The following is a 22,038-nucleotide window of genomic DNA, read 5'->3' as shown; positions in this document are numbered from 1 at the left end:
GATTGATTTTATATATTAGAAAAATATTAACATATGAGTTGGTGACAACGGAGTAGGTGCGGCTTTTCAGTTGACCGGAAAGCCAGCCTCACCTGCAACAATAGTGCGCGCCTTGGGGTCAAAACCGCCAATTCACTAGTGGCTTTAGCAGCCGTGCCCGTGTCCTTATCTCCTCTCTATCAATTCATCATGAAATCTATTCCTATAACAAAATAAGCGACAGATCAAATGTTTCGGAATCTATTGTTTTTTACTATTAATTAATTATTAATATTTAAAAATATAAATTAAAATATATTATTAGATTATTAAATTAAAATAATAATAAAAAATAATAATAATTTTTAATAATTTTTTAACATTTTTCAATCAAAATTTTAGACAATTAATTCTGTTGCAGACAGAAAATTATTTAGTATTATCTTTGCAAATTAAAGATGTACCTAATATTAGCTTAAAGTAACTCTAAAAAAATACTTTACTATTCTCTTATTGAAAATATTGATTACTAGTATTTTTTATAAATAATAAGATATCAAGTATAGGCTTAGTTATATACCTATATGTTTGTAAACTAAGTAAAGTAAAACAATAGTAGAAGACCACGACGAGGTGGACGACCACAATAATAATAATAATAATAATAATAATAATAATAATAATAATAATAATAATAATAGGTTTTTGATAGTTAAAAAAAAGAGGAATTGAATCTATGATTTTTCTTAAAATTTAATTAACAAAGTCTCAAATAAAATTTTTAACTTTGTTTTTGTTTGGTCTGCATATATAATTATCCAAGAAACAATTTTATTTTGTCTCATAAATAATGAAAAGTAGAATTAGAGTAGAGAAAAAAAGATAATACAACTATATATTTTGATTCAGTTATCTAATGCAATATAACTTACATTTAGTCTCTATTATAAATTTGATAAAATTTTACTGTTTTTTAAGTATTACATACACCAATTCTTTAGAATTTAACATAATTTTATTTGGGACACACAAGTTTTAACATAAATTTGACTTAGTGATGTAACTATCTAGACTCAACACACTAAGTGCTTATCCAACTTAGTAAGGGATACCTCTCAGATATATGACAAAAAATAAAAATACAACCAAAATAAATTTAAAATTATTTTTGACTTTTCTCTCAAATGCTTCTATTAGTCTTTTTTTTTTCAATTATTTTTTCTTAATAACTTTTTTTCAATGATTTTTTCTCTTTGCCTTTTATCACATAATAAACACACAAAAAATATAACATTGAAACAAAAATATAAACAGTAAATTATGAATGAGATGATAATTCACAGTTTTTACGCTATAAGTTGAATCGGATTTAGCATGTAGCTCTTTATCTTGACGGAATATTTTTTAATGTAAAAATACTATACAAAACGTTGAACTCTCACAAAAAAGTTTTCAGTAAAACTCAGATACTGATTCTCTCTCCTTCAACTAAAATGAAAATCATTTTGTATCTTGCTTGAGCCACAATTAGAATTCTTTTTCAAGGTCAACTTCTTGGTCTTTAAACCAATTATAACCCTTTTTATCTTTTTTCTTAATTTGAACCACAAAATTAGAGATTTAAAATATGATTTGGACTTAATCAAGAAGATGGTTGCAGCAGTAAATTATTTGTTCAGTGAAATTTTCAAATTCACACCTTTAAAATTGTGTTTTGATTCCAATAAACAATGTAAGTCATTGATTTACCCTAAAGAAAATTCATCCACCACTTTTTACATCTTGTCCAAAATGATGGTGAAGAGAAAAAGAAAAAATATGAAACAATTGAGTTACATGCAAATAAAAACAAATTAATTATAATTTTTGAATTTAGTTAGCATGCTTTTGATTAATTTGATTTGACATTAGCTCTTTTTTATTAAATTTCTCTTTTTTCTTACCAACACCCAAAGTAAATTTAACAGAAGTTTAGGATTATTTTCTTTTAGATTGATTTGTTTTGGACTTAGTTTGATTTCATTTTCATTTAGCAACTTTGGATCATTTGAGTTACAACAATAATAATAAATTTAGTAATTATATATATATATATATATATATATATATATTTTATATAATAATATATGATAAATGAATTTGAAGTCAGAAGAAACTAGAAAATAATATTTTTAATATTATATATTACATGTATATAAAATTATTTATTAAATCTGTTATTTTTATAAAATAAATATTAAAATGTAAAATATATATATTTAAAATATCATATGTATTTATATGCAAGTACTTGATAAATAATTTAATATTTAATTTTTATTTATATGTAATATTTTTATATTTTTAATAAAAGAAACAAAAAATTTACCAATGTTAATTTATATATATACAAAAATATTAATTACTTAAAGATTTTCAAAAATAAAATAAATCTAGCGAGGGAAAAGATGTGATTTGGGTTGAGTAAAGGGGGACACATTATCCAGTGACATAACAAGGGGGCGGGGGAGTTAGTTAGTAATGGTTATGGCTTCAATATTGTCGATATCTTCTTCTGTTTGCCTTTCCCTATCCGCAGCAAAGAAGTCTGAAGTTCAGGAGCCGTCTTCTTCTTCCATAGATGTAGAACGAAGAAAGATGCTTGTGTCGTCCGTTGCCATAATTGCAGGAAGCAGCTTCTCCTTGTGCAAGAATTCAATCGCGGTTGCAGCTGAATATGCTGATAGTATGTAACTAACTAACTAACTAACTAACTGTCTTGCGATTTTCCCTTTTTACCCCCCAATTTCCCAATACCTGATGAGAATTGTTCTGGTGCAGTGCCAGCACTTAGAGGGAAGGATTATGGCAAGACCAAAATGCGCTATCCGGACTACACTGAAACTGAATCCGGACTCCAGTTTAAGGTGCACACTTACAAATTCCTCTACTTTCCTAACTTTTTATTAGTCGTTGCATCACATGATGGATCTATAAAGAATGCAGGACTTGCGACCAGGATATGGCCCCAAACCCAACAAGGGTGACACAGTTGTGGTAATTCATACTCCAATCTTCCCCATTATTCCTCTCTTCTCTTCTCTTTTGCCTTCAATTCAATTCAATTCAGGTGGACTGGGATGGGTACACCATAGGTTATTATGGACGCATATTTGAAGCCCGCAACAAAACTAAGGGAGGTTCCTTTGAGGTAATAAAATAAAATAAAATAAAATCAAATCAATTGAATTGCTCTGTATATGTAAGACGAGAAGTGTTAAGGGGTCAGCAAGTTTTATAATTTGTAGCCATCATTAGTATTTTTAATGGTGTGAAATTACATCTAATAGCGTAGGATTGTTTATTTTCTTTTTACTGGTTAAGTGCTGGTCAAATTTTAATAAAACTGCTGTTCCATAAACTTTCTCTATGCAAGACTGACTAAGTTGAGTGTTGTTGCAGGGTGATGAGAAGGACTTCTTCAAATTCAGAATAGGATCTCAAGAGGTCATACCGGCTTTTGAAGAGGCTGTTTCGGGCATGGCTCTGGGAGGCATCAGAAGGTGCTTGCATTGCTTTTCTCTTAACATGTACCTTAGCTTCTGTATAATATAAAGCAAGCCCAGTGGCAGAGCATTATTATTTTATTCAAGCTAGCTCTACATGTTCAAATCTTGCAGGATAATTGTACCCCCGGAGCTTGGATACCCTGATAATGATTTCAACAAGAGTGGGCCAAGACCAACAACATTCTCGGTAATACTCACTTCACTTGATCAATCTCCATCTCTCTCAACTCTCAATGGACTCTCACATCATGATGCAATTGCAGGGCCAACGAGCCTTGGATTTTGTGCTAAGGAACCAAGGCCTCATAGACAAGACTCTCTTGTTTGACATTGAGCTCCTCAAGATTATACCTACCTGATTTCTCTGTTTCTTCTGCATTCAGGTTTCTTTCTCTCACAATACAACTAACTTTCTTAATAAAAGGATATGAAACACACTATTTATATTGCTCTCATGCTTGATTTCATTCCTGTCACTGCAGACTACAGCATTGGGATTTAGTGCGGCATTCAACTAAACTTGGAAAGGATCGTGCGGGTGGCTATACTACTATTATAGTCTTTTAATTTGTGGAAATTCAGGTGCAGTCGACTTCACGTGAAGTTGATAAATGAAAGCCATTAGATGATTTGACTGATTTGACTAAAGCTTCATCTAATGACTCTCAATTATCAACTTCACATAAAGTCGATTTTACCTGAGTTTTCACACTTTTAATTTGAGCTATTGCAAATAGAGTTACCCTTACCCTTACGCTGCCCATCATCATATCTTGATTTTCTTCCCTAGCTACTTTACTCTCAAAAGCCGCAATCATCTCCGTGTTTTTTTTTTTAGCTTGAATCGGATTTGGCCACATAGAAACTTTCTGGATTGGAGTCCAAGATGTGCTATGAATGATTGAATGTTATTGAGGAAGCCTGCCATTTCGGTTGACTTGTAAACGAACTTTGATTAATGGTATTATGGTCGAAAAGTCTGTCAAGGGTCCAACTATAGTATGTTCCTTCTCTTTGCTTTTATTTTCTACTTGACATACTTTTATTATACATTTATAATTATCATTATGAAGAAATCAAAATCAATATTGATTTTTCTTTGAGTTTGAAATGAGAGTGGACAATTAGATATTACTAGACAAAAGAGAGTTTTTGCATGTTCTATACTCTTGGTCAAAAGAAAAGTCATAGATACAAGCTATTCAAGTTGTTGCAAATTGTAGCTGTAACATGCATATCGCGGTTAAAGAAATCTTTGGAATTTTGTGAACCATGTATGAGTATTAGGAAATAATTTATAAGGTTTTTATTTTTATGTCGTGTTTCATATTGTTGTGTATTAAGATATTAGTTTTTTTTTTTAAGGGAAGATTTGTCCGGTATTTTTTGTTTTTTTTTGTTTTTTGTATTTTGGTTAAATGTTTACACCATTTGATTCAGAATGGGTAGGTATTGTGGGTGTAGCTTGCGATTTAGTTTTCGGTAAAGTGTCATAAATTACTATTTTGTATCTCTGTATTAGGAATTTGATTTCAATAGAACAGTTATCAATTTAAAATTTCTTTAGAAGAGATTTGATTATTAGGATAAATTAGTTATCCAATTTTATAAGTCTTGTTATATTATATATTTCTTTAATCAAATGTTTGATATTCTTTTGTTCAATTGTGTTAATTTCATGCTTCTATTTCCTTGGTCCGTTCCTAACAATCACACCTGGTTTTATTTTTCCTAACAATCACCTTCCATATATAGGCCGATGCATACTCCTCGGATGCATGCTCAAGCGCTCAGCAACAACAATATCCAAGAGTAAACAGCTACGATGCATGTTAACTATACGAGCAAGTTATACGATTAATAAATCTAATTCTTAATAATATAAAAAAAATATTGATTAAAATTTAAAAGTATTGGCTAATATTAATAAAGTGTTGGTTCCTTGTCATTTATATTATTAGGCACATGATTGAGTTGTTGTCTCATGTCAAGTTCTAAAATCCCATTGACATTATTCTTGTGTTATAAAATTGAAAAGAAAAATCAAATAGAAATTTCCACTCATACAATGGTGATAAAGCAATGATTGCCAATTCGCCATGGTGTCGAACAAATAAATATATAGCTACTAATAATATTTTGCCGAATATTTTGTTGAGTTTCAATTGTAAACAAGAAGTAAATATTGCTAAAATATATTTTTGTTTGCTTGAAATATTACTTAGTAAAAGTGCAAGTACTTATATGAAACAGATCCATCTTATCATTATGAAGAACATAATCATGTATATAGAGTCGTCAAGAGACGACAGCAACTAGCATAGCTAGCAGTGTCACAAAAGGACCAACTATTATTATGGCAATCCATGAGGAATGTACTTAATTAGTAGTAGTACCCTTCCCCACGTGCGCATGTTGATGAGCGTAATTAATTAAAGGAGCTGATGGATGGATGCATGATGATATATTATTATTATTATTATCTCCTCCTTGAAGATCCAGTAGGAGAGTTTTCTCGTTTGCAGTTGAAAAATATGGCAGCAACAGGTGATCCCAGGTTGTAAAGCTCTGCAAAGTCTCTGGTGTTGAAGTTTTGCCGCCATCCCGGAGCATATATAGTTTGCCTCCCCATTTGCCGAAACAGCACAAACACTAAGCGATGAATCCCTACTACTGGTCGTGGATTCTCATACGCCACAATCTCTTCTCCTACACATCATTATAATTAGTACGTTAGGTAGCATAAAGTAAACTATAAGGTGGAAAGTCAGGTGCAGTCAATTTTATGTAAAGTTGATAGTTGAGAGCTCTTAGATGAAAATTTAGTCAAATCAATCAAATTATTTAATAACTCTCAGTTATCCACTTCACGTATATGTAGTGTACTTACCATAGGTTGCCCCTGTTGTTGCGGGAATATTTGTTACCATCCTGGGATCAATATTAGAAGAAAAAGGTTATGTCAATTAGTATTTATTTATATATATAATAAATTCCACATAAGTGTGAAATAAGCTGAAACTAATTTCTTGGAGCTAGCAACATTAGTGGGATGCAATAACGGGAAAGGGGAATAAATGAAGCACTTACCAGTGCAAATATTCTCTCATATTTGGATCACCTGGGCTAGGTGCATCAGGGTCCACAAGGATCTGAAAAGTGCAAAATTCAATAAGTAATAATAAAATTGTTTATAAATAAATAAAATAATGCATGGTGACAAGTGAATAAAATATAGGAGCACATACCAGAGTGTAAAGGGTTCTAAGATCATCTCCACCAACGTCAACTCTTGGTTGGTTGATAATTTGGGATGGCTTGAGCTCCGAACAGTTAACAACTTCAGCGTCACCTTCATAGACAATCCTCATACCAACAGAACTTGTGAATGGCTCCAAAACATCTCCTACTACACGTGAAATAACTAGAGGGTTCGTTGACCTAGGCATTACAATATGTTTTTCTTATACTAACACTACTCTCCTCAAGATTTTCTTTTGGTTTTGCGCTTCCTAGCTATGATGCATATCCCCATCTCTATTTATATATGTCCTCCTCTGTGTCTCTTTAACCAAAATGTCAAATGTGCAATGATAATTTCGATTTTTCCCGGATTCTTTGAGGGAAAAAAAAAAGAAATAAAAAGAGCAAGGACAAGGTTAGTGCATGTCAAAGTAGAGTATCTCCAAAGTGCTAGACTATAACGGCTACGTTAATTGCACATTTTTGTGTATGGTAATAAAGATTCTTTTATGGCAAGTATTTAAGACTACCTGCAATAAAAGGAAAATTGAAGCAAACAAAAGGTGAATATCTTTTTATGGCAAGAATTTAACATGTATATCCTTAATACAAGCTAACATTTAGCGTGAGGTACGCTTTGTTTTATAAGATTAAAGTGGTGAGTACAAAAAAAAACCATATAATGTCATAAAATTAATTACTCTAAACATTTAAGCTGATAAATAAAAATATATAAATATATAGTTATATATTTTATAAATTACACCTAATTATTATGTAATCCTTTCATAATAATAAGAGAAGTTACTTCCTCTCAAAGAAAGAAAAATCCTCAACATATCATTTATATTATTCAATATATTTATGGATAAATAAATAAATATGTATTTTATATTATAATATATTTCATAAGAATATCTAATTTGCTGGTTTTTTTTATAGACATAGTATAATTATTAAAAATATATATTTAAAAAAAACTTAGCAAACATATACAAGAATTTAGTTATACTAAAATAAACAATAATGTTAAAAAAACAAAATAAAAGTCAAAATTTATCTTATTTAACATTTATTAAATATTTCTGTAATTAATTTATTAAATACTTCTGTAATTAACGAATGTTAAATAAAATAAATTTAGACTGATTTTGGCTAATTTTTTTTTTGTTACAAAATATTTTCGAAAATGACATAGTCGTGTTAATAAAGATATAATTCCGTTTTATCCTTAGATTATATGTCAACGGGAGCTGGAGTATCCTATGGCTATAATAGCAACAAGCAAAGAAGCAGAAAAGTAAGCATTAGTTGTATTGTTATTAGTTTCCTTTGGCTGTATGATTTTTCTCTCTACTCTCAGCATTAGTAGCGGGTTGTTTAGGATAATATGAAACCAAAGGTTTGATTCAAGTACTTGATTTTCCTGGTATTTAGATTTTCTAAAGTTTGAATTTCACTTTAAAGAATAAAGTGTGATCTTTTACTATTTATTTTATAGGTGGGACTAAGAATAAATATTAAAGAGAAATCATTCAAGAATAAAAGATCACACTTTACTCTCTAAAATACAAATTTTAAATTTAGAGGATCTAAATTCATTTCCCTGAACCAACAAGAGGTACATCTTTTTGGTATAATATACGATAAAGGGTGGTATGTAATTCTAGTTTTGTGTGCACAAAAAGGAATAATGAAATGAGATATGATAAAAAAAATAAATTAAGTGTGCGGAATAATAATTAGATGAAAAAGAAGAGAAAGGGATGTGGATACATGCATTGTCAATGTCAGATAGAATAAGTAACAGTTGTTAGAAGATAAAAGGTGCAGGAGGCGGATTCTAGATTCCTTGGGGGGTAGCGCATGGCATGGCAATGGCATGGCATAAATATCTCTTTGTTACTAGCTATGAATTAAGCACGTCCAAGTGGGATATTGTTCTAAAGCAACTCTAATACCACGTGAACTCATGAGGACCCTCTTCTCTTATATCAACTAAATCCAATTCTCTTTTTGTGAAAATTATATTAGCAACCAGTGGTAGTTAAGTTACGTTGTTGACAAACGACAGTAACTCGAATAATATAATAGAAGCTTCATTGTTTGCTGCAAATATTCATTCGTGACTTCGGAGTAGTTTACAATACGAGATGAAAGGGAAAGGAAAGGTGTATGTAGCGGCGGTTAGGGCCACAATAGTAGTGTGTGTTGCAACTTGAAACTTCGAAAAAGAAGTGATATTTATATGGAAAAGCATAAGCAGATAATGAAAATACTAAATAATGTGAACAATGAATATATTAGATATTCAATTTATTAAGTGTACGGATGGTTATCCTAATATTATGATTTAGGCGGATAATTTAAAAGTATAGTGTATTTTTACTTTATTGGACTAATTTTAAAGGCCATTGTTCACAAAAACTATTGTCTACCTAACAAAGTCCTATTTATATTGTTTAATTAATTTTTGTATTTATGATAAGTTTTTTTTTATTTTTTTATCAATTTATATTCAGTTTGAAATTGGGGTGAAAGCAGCAAACACGTACAGTTGTTGGGCAACACCACTTTATCTTTTTCTTTTCTTTAGGGATAGAGATTCTTATTCTCGTAAATGGTTTCAGTTGGCATGATTGTTTTAGTATAAAAAAATATTTACATAAAAAATAGTACCAAATTAACTATAATATATATTTTATATAACTTTAATATAATTTAAACAACGAGTGATTAGAAGTGAAGTTTTAAAACATACTAATATAATCGATTTAGTATTAATGGTATAGAACTGTTGTTTTGTATTACTATTGTTAAGGTTGGATTGGCCATGCGCCGTCCATTATCCACGCCCGAAGAGGCGATGCCAATTAGCCAACTACTCAAGTTGCCTTGCTACACGTGATCTTAATTCAGTTGAAGTGATGTCACCATTTTTTTTATCCAATAAAAATCTTAAAAGATTGTTATAATTTATTATTTTTTATTAAAAGTTAGTCATTAATATTTAAAAATATGAGCTAAAACATGTTATTAAGTTATTAGACTAAAAAAAATAAATTGATAGATAAAATGATGACAAAAAGTATTCTAATGATTCTATAACATTTTTCATAAAAATATGCTACATAAATTGTGAACTAAGCAGGAATGTTGGCTTCTAATAATCCTATGACAACACTCACGATAACATCTCTAAAATTGCATTTGGATCATTCTGAATCTTTTGAGGATTTTAAGTTATGTCGTTTAATTTATTAGTTTGTTATAATATTATAAAAATCGTAAATAGATTCTACATTTTATCAAAGGTACAATAAATAAGGGATTAATTTTTTCTAAATGCACTGACTTTAAATTCTTTTTTCTGTACTAAAGATATAGATTATCACAAATCCATCACAGATTATTACATGTATTTTGATACAAATCTCATCTCACAGAAAAGAAGTCATAAGCAAAGCAAAATTAGTAGAAACAATACAAAAGTAGAGTATTGATCTTTGGGACTTCTGCATTATTACTGAAATTATTTTTATCCAGCAGTGATAGATATCTCAAAAAATGATGTCCACCATATATTGTGACGATCTTAGTGCGTGTTAGTTAATTGCCAATTCAATCTTACATGGCAAATGTAAATATTTGGAATTGAGCTTACATCTCCTTTCAGAGATGGTGAATCAAAAGCTATTATAGATGGTTCACATCCTTACTCAAGACCAAACTATTGACACTTTAACTAAACCAATTTTTGTGAGGTTTTTGATAAATTCAAAAGCAAAGTTAGAGTGTGCAGTGTTCGCCAACCGCGGAAGAGACTTCGTGGAGAAATCAAGTGAGAGAATATAAGATTAAAAGATATTACATCCAACTCAAAATCTTAAAGTGTCAAGTTAATGGGTTTCTCATCTTATAAACTCCTCACTCTTCTTTGTTTTTTTTGATGTGGGACTAACTTCAACACTCCTCACGCTTGCAACACTAATAATTCTGTTTTTCTCCTTCTTTCTCTCTTTTGGTGACTATTCTCTTTCTCTCAAAAGACTTCAAAAAACTGAATTAAGATTGTGATACTAGGATGCAAGAATACACCCTCAAAAAATTGAGTTTAGACCTCATAAAAGAGAGAAAAACCCAACAGGAAGAGCTTTCCACCTAAGAAATTTTTTTTCTTTTTGTTAATTTGATTGAATAGCCTCCAATTTTAGGTATTACATCACAAATTCACTCACACTACACACTCATACGGAACACTTAAGATTTCTTATCTACTATTTGATTTTCACAAGTTCGAATCCGTATACAACACATTAAGAGGCACATAATTTATCACTTGAACTAAAGTCTCAATTACTTTTCTACCTAATTTTTTTTTGGTCATGCCACCTAAATTTAAAAGGAGTTTTCTTTTCTTTTTTTTGACGGGCCAAAGGCCCAAAACACAAAAAGAACTAACAGTAATTGTGGGAAGTTGGCCTTCCTGAAGATGTGGCTGACATAGTGACGGTTATGTTAGTTATATTGGGTTATAGCCGTTAGGTAGTTGTAGTTACTACTATAAATAGTAATCTGGTTTAGTGTAAGCATTATGTAAGTAGCATACATTCACACATTCAGTAAAGCAATCTTCTCTTTTCTCAGCCTCTTTCTCTGCTTCGCTAACCTCAATACTTCTATTCAGGCTCCATACCAATGTCTTAAATTTCACTTAAACACCTCATTGTGTGCTTCTTTTCGTTGCTATATCATAGTGATTCTCATTGTTAGATAGATTCTCTGTATCAACAAAAAAAAAGTAATATGATTTGCCTATCAAAAAATGTTTTCTTATGTGGAAAACAATTAAAAAAAAAAGAAAAACAATTATTAATAATGACCATTCGACATGAATTATGAAATTTGAATTCTTGAATATTTTTTTCTTATGCAAAAAATATTACAAAAAACATATAATTATTAATAGCTATGAAAAACACATTTTAAATGCTCTTTTTTTTTGTATACATACATGCTCTGTTTTATGAGAGCTAACTAAAACAGACTTTAGAGTAACTAACACTCACTTCTCTAAGTAACATTTTTCATATATCTAAGTATATTACGTTAGTGTTGTAAGTGTGAGTAGTGATGAAATTAGTCCTACATCAAAGAAAACAAGGAAGAGCGAGAAGTTTATAAGATGAGAGACCTACTAACTTGACACTTTAAGGTTTTGAGTTGGATGTGGTGTCTTCTCATCTTATGTTCTCTCGTTTGTTGACTAAGAATGAAATGCTCGATTGCCTCAATGCCTATGAAAAAATTTTAACAGAAATGTAAAGTGTAATTATTTTGAAAAAGTATAGAGAAACAACTTCTAATCACTAATTAATCACAATCAGAATATGAGTAATGAATTTGTGTGTGAATTTGGTAAATAGTGAAGGATCTAATTTAGTGCGGGCAATTGAATCCAAATTTTTTTAAAGCACTAGTGATGGTCATATATTAAACACAATTTCATGCAATGTGCCATTCCAACATAAAAATAATGACGATAGTTGTGATTTGAGAATATTCTGAATCTGGCAGAATATAATACACCAAATTGCACCGAATTCCAAGCTTTTCATCCACATGTTTAGAACAAATTTAGCAAAACTATATATATAACAAGCAATTCCAAGTCCAGAGTTATTTTTCTTTCATTCATTTTTTTTCCTTCACAATTCATTGCCCTTCTTATATTTTTATTATTCTTCTTAAAGATATTATATATAAACAAAATTTATACTTTTCTATCTATATATATAATCATGTTTTTAATTTGTAAACAACATATTTGTCATAGACAACTATAATACATACTTTTTGGTTTTTTTGGTATGATTATTTCTGATTTATATATCAATTAATTCAACAATATTTTTGGAGATAGTGCATTAAGTCATATTTAGAAAGAAGAATAGAAGATTAAAAAGAAAGAAACCTGAAAAGATAAGGGAAGAAAAAAATGAATTCCTTCTTAAATGAGATATTATATATAACTATATATGTTTTGCACAAATCAAATATAAATTTCACGAAACAGAAGTATTCCAATATCAGAACGAGTGAACGACACTTACCGCTGCAAAGATGAGCCAACATCCATATAAAGTACCTTGTGTGAATATTCTAAAATTACAATGAATTTCTAAAACTCTCTTCGTCCCTTAATGAAACAAAATTAAACTATACCGAACCATGTAAATTATTCCTTTAAATATGTATGTGTTCCTGATTATATATATATATATATAAAATTAAAATTTAACCATATAATTGATTAAATCGTATTATTTTTTGTCAAAATTAGGTCAGATAAATTAATTTGGTCGAAAAATAGTAAATAAAATTTTAAATTGGTCTAAATATTATTTTTTATAAAAAATAACTACAATACCCTTATTATAAAAAATGACTAAAATACTCTTATTATATATATTAAATTTGAGAATTCTAAATTCCAACCCTTTTCTTCTTTATTCTCATAGGGTTAGTATTTAGAGTTTTCAAAATTAATATATATATATATATAGGGATATTTTAGTTATTTTTTATAAAAAAAATATTAATTTAGATCGATTTAAAATTTAATTTATTAATTTTTTGGCTAAACTAATTTGTCCAGTCTAATTTTAATAAAAATAATACAATTTAATTAATTATATGTATTAAATTTTAATTATTAAAAAATATTTAAAAAAAAAATTTTAACATTTTTATCTAAGTGGTCCCCATCAGAATGTATGTGTATGAATTAGATTACTGTTAAAATTTATTAATAAGGAGTCTAATCTCTAAAAGAAAATAAATAGAAAAGGCATATATACATTGGTATAGTGGTCCCAATGAGTTGTAGATGGATCGGTTCTGTGGAACAATAATATTATTGTGGTCTTGCAAAGATATTTGTCGTGTTGGGGTGTAGATAGAGAATAGAGATCAATTTCCATGTGAAAGTACTTTAGTCTTATTAGGCAGTGTTTGGATCTACTTGTATTTAGGACACAAAAAGATAGCGATCGAGTATATAAAAGGTGCATGTTATGGTGCTATATATATTTGTGTAATTTACTAAAATGAGATAAAATTTAATATTTAAATTAAAAAATATAAAAGTAAATTATTTTTTAATATTTAAAAATTACCATAAAAAATAATTTCAGCAATTTCGACACCAAAATTACAGGCACAAAAAAATTGGCCATAAATTTATTGAAGAAAGAACAGATACTTTTGTGTTTCACCCTCAGAATTTTAATTTAGTGGCACTGAAAAGATACTTTTGTTGCGATGAAGACATGCAGGTGCAATTGTTGTTATGAGAATATGCTATATAGTTGACTTTTTGAAATCAGGGTGCATACTATACACATACACAACTAATATATATACCATTCAATAAGCATTGGTGGGAGCCTACGAAAGAAGGATATTTTAATAAGTTGTCGTATTTGTATGCGGAACATATTTTAGATACGATATTTACTGGCATTTGTCTGACATATATGTCTGTTGTGTCTAACTGTATTTTAATAAAAGATAAAAAATTTTTCAACGAACACGTTTAAACACACTTAAATATCATCACGTATCAGCGTGTCCAATCTTATTCTTAATATATATTTTTAAAATAAATTTAGATATAGTATATATTATTATTTATTAAAACAAATATTTTAAATATTTCATATAATTAAAATAAGATATTAAAAATAATTAAAATTTTTAATTTATATTTTAATATCAATAAAATATCAAAATATCGTTACGATTTATCTAAAAAATACTTTATATTTTATATGTATGCGTGTTCCAATGTCATGTAAAATTTTAAAATTCGTGTATCGACGTATCCCATATCGTATCGTGTTCCGTATCCGTGTCAGTGTCCATGCATCATAGGTGGGAGCTGAATTCTTTACTTTTTCAAAATAATCGAGCTTAAAGTTGTGGCGAGTTCTAAGATAGAGTTGCAATATTTTACTGTTCATGTCTGTAAACCAATTTTTTCAATAAATTCCAACCAATGTTTGGTCAGTATTAAGTCTCAACACTTTGTTGTACTTGGAATTTTTTTGGATTTGTGTATATATAAAAGTATAAAAATATTAATACTAATTAACTAATTGATAATAAAAAAGATAAAATTTGCTTGTCTTGTAGTACTACTATTTATTGTAATTTATTTGGCCTATAATACACCTTTGCATATGTGTTATATTATAGTACAATATCACCGTCTTTCATGGAATAGATTTCACACTAATTTGAAAGTATAAAATATTCTAAAATAAAATTTTAAAAAATAAAAATAGGACATCATATACATTAAATTAATTAGATAATAAAGATTAATTATTGTTGAATTTAAAAAATTAATATTTAGTTAAAGTCATGAACAAATATTATTAGAGGATTATTAATTATTTATATAATTATGTTGTATTTGTGTATAAGAAAATAATTCAATAAATATGGCACAAAAAACAAATATCAAGTCCACACAAATACAAACCTTGGTCCATTATAAATAAATCAAGTCCTATAATAAGTCTCTAAATCAAATAAGAGAAAAGAAAGAAAGATGGCCTAAATCATCCAAAGTCTATTTCTCGAGTTGGGCTACACCAAGAAACTGTGAAAAAATCTAGCAAGCTTGAAGCACAATTAGGGTTGGCAATAGATAGGATAGAGTAGGGCTTGGACTCTATTCTAATCTTACCCACGAGTTGAAAATTTTTTTAAAATTCTATTCTACCCTACCTGTGGGTTGAGAATTTCTCAACCCTAACCCTACCCGCACCCTAAAGTTCTAAACTCTACCCTACCCGCAGAAAAATAAAAAATTTTTAAACAAATATAAAATTCAACAATTCCAAATTTCATACATATTAATAAAATAGAAAATAAAAACTAAATTCAAATTAAAATTAAAAATAATAAAATCTTAAAAAAATCTAACATAAAATTATAAATAATATGATCATCAATTAGTTTAGTGGTTATTTCAAGTTTTTATAAGAGAAAGATTGTGGGTTCAACACTGACTTTCTTCACTACATACATAACTTTTACATATATATTATATAATATATTAGGAGTGCGGGTAAGGTAGGGTATGGTATACCCTGAACCCGTACCCTATCCTACCTGCAGGTGAACTCGTACCGCACCCTATCCTACCCACAGTGGGTAGGGTAGACAACCCTACCCGAACGGGTTGGTCCGGGTTGAGTACCCGCGAGTAGGGTATAGATTGCCAGCTCTTAGCACAATTCAAGCAACCATGGTAAAAATCAAGTCAAACATGGTCAGAAGCTCATCAAGACTCAGAAATAAAATTTGGGACCAAAGTTAAGTTCAACGGACAAGATCAATGGAGTTTGAAGAAAAAGGATGAAAGAGAAGGTAAGTTGCATGTCTTAGATTCGCTCTTCTCTCTTTCCTCTGACCAAGCTACTACAAGATCTGATGAATTGGAGAAAAAGACAGCATATGATTTGAACTTGATTTAACATTGGAAGCTCCACTTTTCTATAATAAGGGTGAACGGCCAAGAGTTGAAGGTAAGAGAAAAAAATAGAGCACTGAATTCAGTTCTCACAGCTACCTAAACTGTTCTCAGTTCTTCTCTTTCATGATTTACATGTTGTATTTCTTTTTTTCAATTTAGTCTGTCTGAGTCTCATTGAAAAAGACAAATATGGTGAGGTTTGTAAGAAAAAACCAATAAAAAGTAAAATGCAGTAAGTTAAATTTGGAGAAAAAGTCATAAGATGTCTCAAATTTTCTTTGTACATCTTTTTGTTTTATGTCATGATCCTGTGAAAATTTTTTTGTAAGTTAAGTTAACACTTGGCTGTTGAAAGTTAGGTTAAGTCCTAATCCTATTACTATTATTATTATTTTTATGTAAATCAATGAAAGAAAATGAATTGATTGCACAGTATTTATGTACTCTTTCGTAATTTTAAAATTTAAATTAAATATAAAAAGTCAAAATAGATAAGAATATAAAACTAAATATTAAAACCAATTTTTTTTTTTCAAAATCCATTAAAAGTCACCATTCAATTCGTTATTTAAAAAGTAAATTCTAATATTAACCTTAAAAAAAATATAAGATAGAGCCAAACTTATATTTGACACAAATCACCTCTGCCTTGTTTTTTTTAGTTCTTATACATTACACAACACACATTCATTCACACACATTATTACTACTAATATGAATTTTATATTTCTCATTGAGAATTTGATCCTAGGTACAGCTTCTAGTGAGGCAGGTAATGCTACCATTGATACAAGGACTTTATCAGCCTTGTTTTTTTTTCTTTTTTTATTGGTCAGTGGATTGGACAACCTCCAATCCTAAGTATCCTAATAGATTGGACAACTCTTAATCTTAGGTATACAATACACCCACACATTCTTGACACATTTATCAGTGCCTTGTTTAATTCAATAACTTATAACTAGTACAACTTTCAGACCCTTTTGAGTATTATTATTATATAGTTATGGGTCATAATAACGATAAAGAAAATAACAGTAGTTTTCTTATTTTTGTTGAAGGATAGAGGCCGAATTTTGGTGATGGGTTTAGGTTTTAAACGAGTAGTGTTTTAGAACTTATGAATAAAAAAGCCCATTTTGGTAAATTAAGGGTGGGCCTAAGCCCATTTTTGCGTTGATAAGCTGGAAGCAAGCTAAATGATGATTCTCCTTCCACCCCAACCGCTCTCCCGCTGGCAATTGAAGTAGAGAGCAGCAACAGGAGATCCAAGATTGTACACTTGTGCGAAGTCACGAGTGTTGAAGTTGTTACGCCATCTTGGAGGGTGAATCACTTCTTGCCTCCTCATTTGTTTGAACAACACAAACACCATTCTATGTATTCCTGCTATTGGTCTTGGGCTTTCGTATCCAACTATCTCTTGTCCTGCATTTGTTACCTTTCACTTAGTTAAAATTTTGTTTATTTAATAATCACATTATTCTACATAACATGATATATTAATTGATTGACTGCTTACCGAAGCTCGTTCCTGTCGTCCCTGGGATATTCATTACCAACCTAAACCATGGTTTAAGATCGAAGCAAAACTCATCAGTGATATATAGAGATATTTTTAAGTTATTAATTAGGATATGATACATAGTTAGAGAACGTATTATTATGGGATACATGTTGATTGCATTGTCATGGCTTCAAAACATATGTCATGCTACAATGAGTAATGTGTGTATTATATTCATAGATTAAAATTTATTTTTTTGAGTTTTTAATTTATAAAAAATAATAGTATTAATTAGGGTGTTTAAATCTAAACCAATTTAGTCACCAAAAAAATCTAAACCAATTTAAATTAAATTGCTCATTCAATTCAATTTAAACCGAAAATCGATTAAAACCGATCTAATTCGGATTTGATTGAATTCTATTTTTGTAAACCGCTAGATCGGATCGAATTTTGGATCTATCTTTTATAACCGATCTAATCTAATCTAAACTGCACAATGGACTATAATATTATTATTTTATTATTATATTTAAAATTATACTTATATCATGTTCAATTTGTTATACATTTTTATATTATATATGTATTATTATTATTTAATAAATATTTTATGTTTAATATGTTATTTATTTATTTATTTTAACTAATCTATAATTTCATTTCTATTGTTATGTTTTCATTGGCTTTTTAAGATATTATTGAGACTTATTATGTCATTGTTGATTATTTAAAAAGTGATGTTGAGATTTGTTATATATATTTAATTTTTTTAATTTACAAAATCGCAAATCTAATCTAATCAAAACCGCTTGAAATTAGATCGGATCGGATTATTTAAGAAAAAAAAAATCATCTAATTCAAACCGCACCGCGAACATCTATAGACTATTAATGTCTAGTACAATTTTCGAAATTAAACTATAGCTTTCTAATAAGTTATTTAAATACTTATAGGAAAATTAAAAAAAATTATTTCTCTTGTAATAAAAAAATTTTTATTACATTTTTTTTAAAATAAACACTTTTAAAACTTAAAAAATTAAATACAAAATAATTTATTTATAAGTTACTTTTAAATATTTATTATTTAAATTATTTTTTAAAAAAATTTAATTAAACTGTTTATTTAAACTGTACTTTAATATTTTATCACTAGCTTACAAGCCTTACATATATTACTTCTGTTTCCATTACCAGGAAACTTTTTTTCACATGTTAATAAAGTCTAAAATCGTTAAGAAATTCTAAATTATTTTAAAATATATGAAGTATAAAGTGATGAGATTAGTTCATTTTTAATTTTAATATAAATTTTGAATTTTCATGTTACTGGCTAAAAGAATTTTGAATTTTCTAAAATTTATACTCTCAATCTGAGATTTTTTTCTTTTTATTTTAAAATTCAAACATTTTTTAATAATATTACTTAAATGGAATATCAATTAATAATATTTTTAAATTTTTTAAATAGTAGAGACTTCCTATTTAAAGCTAACAAATTTTATTATTACATTTTGGTAAAAACAATAAAATTTTTATTTTTTTATCTCTATTTTTTTTATAAAATTAAAAAAAATACAAATACAAATAAAACGATCCCTTCAATTTAATAGGTTTTCAATTAAATATTAACTTCAGCTATATCATACATATATTGAATGTGACTATTTATTTTGGGTCATGTAAATTTTTTTATTATAATTAGACACTCTCGAAAATTCAAGTAAGATGTGAGTTACACTGTTACATACAAGAAAAGCACAGTCAACGTTACTATAGTTTCTAGACTAACAAATTTTAAGTTTTTTATTAAAATAAAAAAGTCATTATTTACTGATTTAAATGCAGATACATAATATATCATTTTGTGCATTTATGTTACTCTTTTAGTTTTATATTTTTTAACTGTAAAAACATAACTAAATGCACAAAATAATATATTTTTGCATATAAATAATAAATTTTTTATTTAAATAAAAGACCCTCAAATTTTAACCATTTATAAGGAAACTTAAGAAACAACCATATTACTTAGTACTGAGTACTCACACAATTCAGTCATATAATTTGTAGCAGACACAGATGGAGATACAGAACTATGGACTCACCAGTGCAAATACTCTCTCATATTTGGATGAGTAGGACTAGGTGCATCAGGGTCCACCATTATCTGCATCATAATATACAGATATAGTTATTCATTATATGAAATTTTAAAATATACGGTAATAACAGAGAAAATACAAAGTAGTAACATGTACCAGAGTGTAAAAAGTTCTAAAATCATCACCACCAACGTCAACTCTTGGTTGATTGATAATTTGGGATGGCTTCAACTCCAAACTATTAACAACTTCTGAGTTATTGTGATATACAATCCTCAGAGAAACACAACTTACAAAAGGATCAACAACATCTCCGATTACCCCTCCAACAGCAAGAGGATCCATTATTGTTGTTCTAGGCATACAGCTATTTATGTTTACGTCAGTTTGTTTAACTGTCTATTGTCAAATTTTACTAGAACGTGAGAGGGCTTATCCCCTATTTATGCGTTTAGCTCCCTTCAGCGTGACTACTGAGTTTAAAAAAAAAAAGTCGATTAATATTAATTTAAATAAAGAATAAATATAAAAAAATGTCGATCATCTATTAAATATTTTAAAAAACTAAATATTTCTTATTTAAAAAAGAAGCATATCTTAAAAAGTGTAAACTAAATATACTTGAGATATTTATGAATATCTTATGATTGATGTCTAAAATATATGTGCATATATACTTTGGTGAGTTCCTTAATTAGAATAATAATAAAATATTTCTAACTCAATATTATGAGCGATTTAATAATCAAAAGAAAGTACTAAAGTTTAGTAGTTCATTACTTGAACTATTCTATGCACCATGGCAATAATAATTGAGCCACATGATTTTTTTTTATATTAATGGTTCGTGCATAAACTAAAACAAAAACAAATCAAGTCCTCCATCCATTTTAAAAACAAACAAACTCAAGGTATTTATTAGTAGTTTCGCTCTCCTTTACCTGTTAACTAATTATAATTTATAAACGTTTGAGAAGTTAATAATAACCTATTTACCTACTCAAATCAGTTTCATAAATAATAAGTTTTTTTTTTTAAATTTGTTAATATACAGCTGTACCAGACAATAATATGAGTCTAAGAAATAATAGTCATCAATATAGAATAAGGAATAAACGATTGACGATCATAAAATCTAATAATATGCTTTGTCCATTGAAACAAGTTAAATTATCTTCTTCTTCTTATATATATATATATATATAGTTTCAATAATTATTCATCGTTTACCTAAATTTGTTTTCTTCAAAGAATCAGAAGATACGTTAACTTTTAGATTATATACATAAAAGATAAGATATGGTGTATAATAAATAGCATATAAAGTAACTTTTGAAATCTTTACTTTTTTGTAAAGCAATATATTCTTTTTTCTTAACAACCTTATTTTTATTTTTTGTGTGAATAGATAGTCATTCATTAAAAGAATACAATATTGAGTATTTTAGTTGTGTTTTTATTGTGTTTTTTTTATTCTAGTTATTATATCGAGTATTTTAATAAGTATTAATGATTTATTTTAAGAATTTATATTTTATACATATAATATATAAATATGCAATAAGAATTTTATTTATAAAAAAATAATATTTACTAAATTAAATTTTATAAAAATAATTTTATTTAGTAGTTGTTCACATATTATTGTCTAATAAAAAAATACATAGTTGATTAATATTGACTGGGGTTGTAGAAAATATTCTACCAGATATAGTATATATTATATATCTATTCTTTCCAAAAGGGAAGAAACATCCAAATTTCTTAGCTTGTTTTGTCTCAGTCACGAATTGAATTTGCAATTACAACGTGCAAAGAGAATGGAAGTCTTGATTTAATTCATTATTCTAGTCTTTATCATCAAATGCTTTAATCTTTTGTAATTTTTAGCTATTTTCTTCTAATAGTATTTTCTGTTGTGTTATCATTGTTTAAAAATTTTGTTTAGTTCTTTCACTTTTAATAAAAAACATTAACAATTGAGTTACTTATCAAATTATTACTCAAAAAATTTAAGCACTAACAAAAAGATTTTTGCAAAATATTTTTGATAAAATTGTCTCTAAATAAATTTAAAATATGACAGAAATAATCAATAAATATAAT

General features: G+C 28.1%; 3 protein-coding genes across 4 annotated transcripts; 1 reads left to right on the top strand and 2 right to left on the bottom strand.

Moving 5' to 3' along the window:
- Window positions 1–2,433: 2,433 nt before the first annotated feature.
- LOC130973705 (peptidyl-prolyl cis-trans isomerase FKBP19, chloroplastic) lies at window positions 2,434–4,446 on the top strand. 2 transcript variants are annotated; one of them, XR_009084242.1, is made up of 9 exons: window positions 2,434–2,704; window positions 2,800–2,885; window positions 2,965–3,015; window positions 3,089–3,169; window positions 3,421–3,521; window positions 3,639–3,714; window positions 3,791–3,910; window positions 4,010–4,065; window positions 4,366–4,446. XR_009084242.1 is itself a non-coding variant. In XM_057898337.1 (8 exons), exons 1-7 carry the CDS (start codon window positions 2,500–2,502, stop codon window positions 3,884–3,886), a joined length of 696 nt encoding a protein of 231 aa, XP_057754320.1. In that variant the 5' UTR covers window positions 2,434–2,499; the 3' UTR covers window positions 3,887–3,910; window positions 4,010–4,446. The 2 variants fall into 2 exon arrangements, 1 of the variants encoding a protein (XP_057754320.1); XM_057898337.1 differs by having other exon boundaries at window positions 4,010–4,446.
- A 1,290-nt stretch (window positions 4,447–5,736) lies between these two features.
- Window positions 5,737–7,027, bottom strand: LOC130975381 (protein HEADING DATE 3A-like). Its single transcript, XM_057900186.1, has 4 exons — window positions 6,776–7,027; window positions 6,618–6,679; window positions 6,418–6,458; window positions 5,737–6,236 (listed from the first exon to the last, which is right to left on the bottom strand). The coding sequence occupies exons 1-4, from the start codon at window positions 6,974–6,976 to the stop codon at window positions 6,007–6,009; spliced, it is 534 nt and encodes a 177-aa protein (XP_057756169.1). The 5' UTR covers window positions 6,977–7,027; the 3' UTR covers window positions 5,737–6,006.
- Window positions 7,028–16,962: 9,935 nt separating this feature from the next.
- On the bottom strand, window positions 16,963–20,331 carry LOC130972968 (protein TWIN SISTER of FT-like). The gene is made up of 4 exons (XM_057897317.1): window positions 20,089–20,331; window positions 19,936–19,997; window positions 17,840–17,880; window positions 16,963–17,745 (listed from the first exon to the last, which is right to left on the bottom strand). Exons 1-4 carry the CDS (start codon window positions 20,293–20,295, stop codon window positions 17,513–17,515), a joined length of 543 nt encoding a protein of 180 aa, XP_057753300.1. The 5' UTR covers window positions 20,296–20,331; the 3' UTR covers window positions 16,963–17,512.
- Window positions 20,332–22,038: the final 1,707 nt, after the last annotated feature.

Source organism: Arachis stenosperma, chromosome 4 (genome assembly GCF_014773155.1).
Source record: "Arachis stenosperma cultivar V10309 chromosome 4, arast.V10309.gnm1.PFL2, whole genome shotgun sequence".
NCBI lineage: Eukaryota > Viridiplantae > Streptophyta > Magnoliopsida > Fabales > Fabaceae > Arachis > Arachis stenosperma.
This window is presented reverse-complemented; position numbering and strand designations above follow the sequence as displayed.

Coding starts and splice junctions, on each gene's coding strand:
- LOC130973705 (XM_057898337.1), top strand. CDS start 2,500: ATGGTTATGGCTTCAATATTGTCGATATCTTCTTCTGTTTGCCTTTCC. Junction 2,886..2,964: donor AATCCGGACTCCAGTTTAAG/GTGCACACTTAC, acceptor TAAAGAATGCAG/GACTTGCGACCAGGATATGG. Junction 3,522..3,638: donor GCTCTGGGAGGCATCAGAAG/GTGCTTGCATTG, acceptor CAAATCTTGCAG/GATAATTGTACCCCCGGAGC.
- LOC130975381 (XM_057900186.1), bottom strand. CDS start 6,976: ATGCCTAGGTCAACGAACCCTCTAGTTATTTCACGTGTAGTAGGAGAT. Junction 6,680..6,775: donor TTAGAACCCTTTACACTCTG/GTATGTGCTCCT, acceptor TGCACTTTTCAG/ATCCTTGTGGACCCTGATGC. Junction 6,459..6,617: donor ATGAGAGAATATTTGCACTG/GTAAGTGCTTCA, acceptor TATTGATCCCAG/GATGGTAACAAATATTCCCG.
- LOC130972968 (XM_057897317.1), bottom strand. CDS start 20,295: ATGCCTAGAACAACAATAATGGATCCTCTTGCTGTTGGAGGGGTAATC. Junction 19,998..20,088: donor TTAGAACTTTTTACACTCTG/GTACATGTTACT, acceptor ATTATGATGCAG/ATAATGGTGGACCCTGATGC. Junction 17,746..17,839: donor GACGACAGGAACGAGCTTCG/GTAAGCAGTCAA, acceptor TAACAAATGCAG/GACAAGAGATAGTTGGATAC.